At 43.4% G+C, this 7,500-nt stretch overlaps 1 protein-coding gene across 1 annotated transcript in view; it reads right to left on the bottom strand.

Annotated features, from left to right (window-relative positions):
* The window catches only part of LOC138950065 (mucin-2-like), a 155,097-nt gene that overhangs the window by 35,695 nt on the left and 111,902 nt on the right, over positions 1 to 7,500 (bottom strand). Inside the window, exon 9 of the mRNA XM_070321845.1 lies at positions 911 to 1,049. Within this exon, the coding sequence (XP_070177946.1) occupies positions 911 to 1,049 (139 nt within the window). The remainder of the gene's footprint in view (positions 1 to 910; positions 1,050 to 7,500) is intronic.

Here is a 7,500-nt window from a genome sequence, read left to right as displayed (position 1 = left end):
CAGAGAGAGAGAAGGTCTTGACGGCTGTCACCACACTACAAGCACACTTACCATGCACAGAGCGAGAGAAGGTCTTGACGGCTGTCACCACACTACAAGCACACTTACCATGCATGGAGAGAGAGAAGGTCTTGACGGCTGTCACCACACTACAAGCACACTTACCATGCACACAGAGAGAGACGGTCTTGACGGCTGTCACCACACTACAAGCACACTTACCATGCACAGAGAGAGAAAGTCTTGACGGCTGTCACCACACTACAAGCACACTTACCATGCACAGAGAGAGAGAAGGTCTTGACGGCTGTCACCACACTACAAGCACACTTACCATGCAGAGAGAGAGAGAGAGAAGGTCTTGACGGCTGTCACCTCACTACAAGCACACTTACCATGCACAGAGAGAGAGAGAAGGTCTTGACGGCTGTCACCACACTACAAGCACACTTACCATGCACGGAGAGAGAGAAGGTCTTGACGGCTGTCACCACACTACAAGCACACTTACCATGCATGGAGAGAGAGAAGGTCTTGACGGCTGTCACCACACTACAAGCACACTTACCATGCACGGAGAGAGAGAAGGTCTTGACGGCTGTCACCACACTACTAGCACACTTACCATGCACGGAAAGAGAGAAGGTCTTGACGGCTGTCAACACACTACAAGCACACTTACCATGCATGGATAGAGAGAAGGTCTTGACGGCTGCCACCACACTACAAGCACACTTACCATGCACGGAAAGAGAGAAGGTCTTGACGGCTGTCACTACACTACAAGCACACTTACCATGCACAGAGAGAGAGAAGGTCTTGACGGCTGCCACCACACTACAAGCACACTTACCATGCATGAAGAGAGAGAAGGTCTTGACGGCTGTCACCACACTACAAGCACACTTACCATGCACTGAGAGAGAGTAGGTCTTGACGGCTGTCCCAACCGTGTTGTTGGCCAGACACACGTAGTCACCGGCACTGTCCGCGTGCACGTTGTGCAGTAACAGCGAGCCGTTAGACAGACGTTCTACACCGCCCGCCCCCTGTAACACATGACGTCACAATGTACGTTTTGCAGTAATAGCGAGCCGTTAGACAGGCGTTCTGCACCGCCCGTCCCCTGTAACACACATGACTTTAACATTAAAACTATTTACTCATCAAGCGAGAATGGAACAGGCGCCTAAATGTTTTCACAGAAGAGGCATTTTGGATTCGTAGGGGTAGGGAATTCCAAAGAGACGCTTCGCAAAAGGCTTAACTTGACTTATACAAGTCTAGACAAGGGATAGGGGGATCAGGGAGAGAGGGTCTTCCAACATGACACAGAGAGGTAGAGAGTCTTCCAACATGACACAGAGAGGTAGAGGGTCTTCCAACATGACACACAGAGGTAGAGGGTCTTCCAACATGACACAGATGAAGAGGGTCTTCCAACATGACACAGAGGAAGAGGGTCTTCCAACATGACACACAGAGGTAGAGAGTCTTCCAACATGATACAGAGGTAGAGGGTCTTCCAACATGACACAGAGGTAGTGGGTCTTCCAACATGACACACAGAGGTAGAGGGTCTTCCAACATGACACATAGGTAGTGGGTCTTCCAACATGACACAGAGGTAGAGGGTCTTCCAACATGACACAGAGGTAGAGGGTCTTCCAACATGACACAGAGGTAGAGGGTCTTCCAACATGACACAGAGGTAGTGGGTCTTCCAACAGGACACACAGAGGTAGTGAGTCTTCCAACATGACACAGAGGTAGAGGGTCTTCCAACATGACACACATAGGTAGAGGGTCTTCCAACATGACACAGAGGTAGAGGGTCTTCCAACATGACACAGAGGTATAGGGTCTTCCAATATGACACAGAGGTAGAGGGTCTTCCAACATGACACACAGAGGTAGTGGGTCTTCCAACATGACACACAGAGGTAGATGGTCTTCCAACATGACACAGAGGTAGATGGTCTTCCAACATGACACACAGAGGTAGAGGGTCTTCCAACAAGACACACAGAGGTAGAGGGTCTTCCAACATGACATAGAGGTAGAGGGTCTTCCAACATGACACAGAGGTAGTGGGTCTTCCAACATGACACACAGAGGTAGATGGTCTTCCAACATGACACAGAGGTAGTGGGTCTTCCAACATGACACACATAGGTAGATGGTCTTCCAACATGACACACAGAGGTAGAGGGTCTTCCAACAAGACACACAGAGGTAGAGGGTCTTCCAACATGACACACAGAGGTAGTGGGTCTTCCAACATGACACAGAGGTAGAGGGTCTTCCAACTTGACACAGGGGTAGTGGATCTTCCAACATGACACAGAGGTAGAGGGTCTTCCAACATGACACAGATGAAGAGGGTCTTCCAACATGACACATAGGTAGAGGGTCTTCCAACATGACACACAGAGGTAGAGGGTCTTCCAACATGACACAGAGGTAGAGGGTCTTCCAACATGACACAGAGGTAGTGGGTCTTCCAACATGACACACAGAGGTAGAGGGTCTTCCAACATGACACAGAGGTAGTGGGTCTTCCAACATGACACAGAGGTAGAGGGTCTTCCAACATGACACACATAGGTAGAGGGTCTTCCAACATGACACACAGAGGTAGATGGTCTTCCAACATGACACACAGAGGTAGAGGGTCTTCCAACAAGACACACAGAGGTAGAGGGTCTTCCAACATGACACAGAGGTAGAGGGTCTTCCAACATGACACAGGGGTAGTGGGTCTTCCAACATGACACAGAGGTAGTGGGTCTTCCAACATGACACACAGAGGTAGAGGGTCTTCCAACATGACACAGAGGAAGAGGGTCTTCCAACATGACACACAGAGGTAGTGGGTCTTCCAACATGACACACAGAGGTAGAGGGTCTTCCAACATGACACACAGAGGTAGAGGGTCTTTCAACATGACACACAGAGGTAGAGAGTCTTCCAACATGACACAGAGGTAGAGGGTCTTCCAACATGACACAGAGTAGTGGGTCTTCCAACATGACACACAGAGGTAGTGGGTCTTCCAACATGACACACAGAGGTAGAGAGTCTTCCAACATGACACAGAGGTAGAGGGTCTTCCAACATGACACAGAGGTAGTGGGTCTTCCAACATGACACAGAGGAAGAGGGTCTTCCAACATGACACACAGAGGTAGATGGTCTTCCAACATGACACAGAGGTAGTGGGTCTTCCAACATGACACACAGAGGTAGATGGTCTTCCAACATGACACACATAGGTAGAGGGTCTTCCAACAAGACACACAGAGGTAGAGGGTCTTCCAACATGACACACAGAGGTAGTGGGTCTTCCAACATGACACACAGAGGTAGATGGTCTTCCAACATGACACAGAGGTAGTGGGTCTTCCAACATGACACACAGAGGTAGATGGTCTTCCAACATGACACACAGAGGTAGTGGGTCTTCCAACATGACACACAGAGGTATATGGTCTTCCAACATGACACAGAGGTAGTGGGTCTTCCAACATGACACACAGAGGTAGATGGTCTTCCAACATGACACACAGAGGTAGAGGGTCTTCCAACAAGACACACAGAGGTAGAGGGTCTTCCAACATGACACACAGAGGTAGTGGGTCTTCCAACATGACACAGAGGTAGAGGGTCTTCCAACATGACACAGGGGTAGTGGATCTTCCAACATGACACAGAGGTAGAGGGTCTTCCAACATGACACAGAGGTAGAGGGTCTTCCAACATGACACAGAGGTAGTGGGTCTTCCAACATGACACAGAGGTAGAGGGTCTTCCAACATGACACACAGAGGTAGAGGGTCTTCCAACATGACACAGAGGTAGAGAGTCTTCCAACATGACACAGAGGTAGTGGGTCTTCCAACATGACACAGAGGTAGAGGGTCTTCCAGCATGACACACAGAGGTAGAGGGTCTTCCAACATGACACACAGAGGTAGAGGGTCTTCCAACATGACACAGAGGTAGTGGGTCTTCCAACATGACACAGAGGTAGTGGGTCTTCCAACATGACACAGAGGTAGAGGGTCTTCCAACATGACACAGAGGTAGTGGGTCTTCCAACATGACACACAGAGGTAGAGAGTCTTCCAACATGACACAAAGGTAGTGGGTCTTCCAACATGACAAGAAAAAAGAAGAAAATAGAGAAGAAGAAAAGTTAGTGAATGAAATAACATAAATTGAATCAAAATTAAGGCTTGACCAAGATCTTGTGTTGTTACTGGAAGATAAGCGTTCTAGGTTAATGGAATTACGTGAGAAAAAGTTGCAGGGTATGATGGTGCGTTCACGAATCCAGTGGATTCACCAGGGTGAGAAGCCAAGTAGATATTTTTGTAATCTGGAAAATAGAAACTTTGTGTCAAAACGCATGTGTTTTTTTGGAAAAAGATGATGATGCCGTTGTTTTTGACGATACAGAAATTGTTAAGGAAACTAAACTTTTCTATGAAAAGCTTTACAGTAAGCATGATGTAACAGATGTTAATATTGATACTTGTGTTCATAATGCCACTAAACTAAATGATGAAGAAAAAGATAGGTTGGAAGGTAGCATTAGTTACAGTGAAGCCCATACAGCACTGCGTGCTATGAACAATAATAAGAGTCCTGGCAGCGATGGCTTCACCATCGAGTTCTTTAAATTTTTCTTTGGTGACATTTATATTGGAGCCTTTTTAGTTCGTTCTTTAAATTTTGGATTTGAAACTGTAAACTTGTCAGTGACGCAACGTCAAGGAATTATTACTTGTTTGCCAAAAGAAGGAAAGCCAAAGCAGTTTATTAAAAATTGGAGACCAATCACATTGCTAAATACAGTTTATAAAATAGCTTCGGCATGTATTGCAAACAGGATTAAAGGCGTACTGCCCAAACTAATTCACACGGACCAAAGAGGATTTAGGAAGGGGAGATACTTAGGGGAAAATATCCGGTTGTTATATGATATCCTTTTGTATACACAATATGAACACATTCCGGGTCAACTCCTTCTAGTCGATTTTGAGAAAGCTTTCGACAGTATTTCTTGGACATTTATAGATAGGGTTTTAGACTTTGTAAATTTGGGCCCCGACATAAACAAATGGGTACGAGCTTTTTACTCTGATATTGTGGCATGCGTCTCTGTAAATGGCTCTTATTCAGCCTGGTTCAGTATTTGCAGAGGAGTAAGACAATGCGATCCTTTGTCACCTTATTTATATTTACTGTGCGCTGAGGTTTTATCAAACATGTTGCGTGAAAATGAGAAAGTAAAAGGTATACATGTGCGTGATTGTGAAATGTTAATGTCTCAGTTTGCGGACGACACAGCTTTGTGTTTGGATGGAAGTGAAGAATCATTTACAGAAGCTGTGAGAATTTTGAATGTTTTTGCTAGTATGTCCGGATTAAAAATAAACTTAGAAAAAACACAGGTCATATGGATTGGGAGTAGGAGGAACAGCCAGATACGGTACTTGCGTGACATGAATTTTTGCTGGGACCCAGGGACATTTAGATATTTGGGGGTAGTTTTCTCTGTGGATACAGGAAATATTGTCCATCTAAATTATACAGGAAAGATTGCAGAGATAAGAAAAGTATTGAACATGTGGAGTAAGCGACAGCTTACCCCTTTTGGTAAAATTACTGTTTTGAAAACACTAGCAATGTCTAAGTTAACGTACTTATTCATGAATATCGCAGATCCATGCGATATATTTTTGAAAGAACTTGATGGTATGTTTTTTTCAGTTTTTATGGAATGGTAAGCAAGGTAAAGTTAACAAGAAATGTGCTTGTCAGTCTTACCAAAAGGGTGGGTTAAAAATGTTTGTACTTTCTTGTCAGCTATGAAAATTAGCTAGCTTAGGAGAGTTTTCTATGCCGAATCACCTTTAACCAGGTTTACGCTCTGTCTTTATCCTGAGCTGGATAAACAGCAGCAGCTAGGGGGTGAGTTTGCCAACACTTTAATGCAATCAATCCACAATCCCTTTTGGCATGATGTATTGAAACATTTCAAGAAATTAAGCATACAATGTATACCAACTGATGTAAGTGAGTTTAATGCAGAATGTATCTTTTATAATAGAAATATTGTAATTGGAAAACACACTGTATACTTTAAAGATTGGACAGAAAGGGGTATTTTCCAAGTCTGTCATTTACTGAATGAAAATGGCAGTCTATTGAATTTTGTAGATTTTCAGATAAAATTTCCTACGTTGAAGGTTAATTTTTTTGAAATTTGCAGGACTGGTCAAATCTATTAAGGCATATCAGAAAAAGATAAATGTAATACAGGAGGCAAACTATGAATTGTTAAAGCAAAAATCATGGAAAATAATATTTGAAGGAAAACATAGTGTCCAATCGTGTTTTGCCTCGGCAGACTCAGCCCCAGCTGGTGTAGTAAAATGGAATGGTATTTTTGATAACCTCAGCTGGAACAAGATCTTTTACTTATGTCATAAGACAACAGTTGATTGTCAGCTAAAATGGTTCCAGCTGAGGTTAATTTATAGGGCTTTGTCCACAAACCGCTACTTATTTCTAAGAAAAATTGTTGTTCGTTTTGTAACAATGAGGAAGAAACAATTAATCATTTGATGTGGCATTGCCAGCATATTAACAGGTTTTGGCAGGAACTACAGGAATTGTTAAATAATAGTTGTTATCATGTTACTAATTTCCGGTTTTCGGAAGCGTTGGTATTGTTTGGAGTTCAGGAAAATATGTTCACTGATAAAGCCTTAGATTTCATTATTTTAGTGGCCACATTTTATATTTACAAATGTAAATGGAACTCTGAAAGACCGATGCTTCCGATATTCTTGAAATTTTTGAAAAGTAGATATTTATTGGAAAAGTACAAGGGAGGATTAGCAGAAGATAAGTTTGACCGCCTCTGGCAACCATACTCTAACCTGGTTTCATGAAAAGTGTCCAGTACTAGGCTCTACTCCTCCTCCCTAATTCGTCAACAGTACCTTGATATATATGCTGTTGTAAACTTGAATCTTGTAGTAATCAATATTATTTAAAGGTCTAATAGTTGTTGTAGTCAAACAGTCCTATACTGCGCCTCTTTAACTTTCTCCCTCTATCTCTCTACTTCTCTCTCTTTTCTAGATTATTCTTTTTTATGCATGTTGTATGTATGTATGTGGCGATGTGAATTGTGATGTAATGTATAATGTGTTGTAAAAAAAAATAGTAAACAAAAAATATTAAAGAAAAAAAAAAAGGTCTCACCGACAAACACAACAAGGTCTCACCGACAAACTGTGACAGCCACAATGAAAAACACAACAAGGTCTCACCGACAAACTGTGACAGTCACACAGACAATCACGACAACGTCTCACCGACAAACACGACAAGGTCTCACCGACAAACTATGACAGTCACAATGACAAACACGATAAGGTCTCACCGACAAACTGTGACAGTCACAATGACAAACACGACAA

Source organism: Littorina saxatilis, linkage group LG16 (genome assembly GCF_037325665.1).
Source record: "Littorina saxatilis isolate snail1 linkage group LG16, US_GU_Lsax_2.0, whole genome shotgun sequence".
NCBI lineage: Eukaryota > Metazoa > Mollusca > Gastropoda > Littorinimorpha > Littorinidae > Littorina > Littorina saxatilis.
This window is presented reverse-complemented; position numbering and strand designations above follow the sequence as displayed.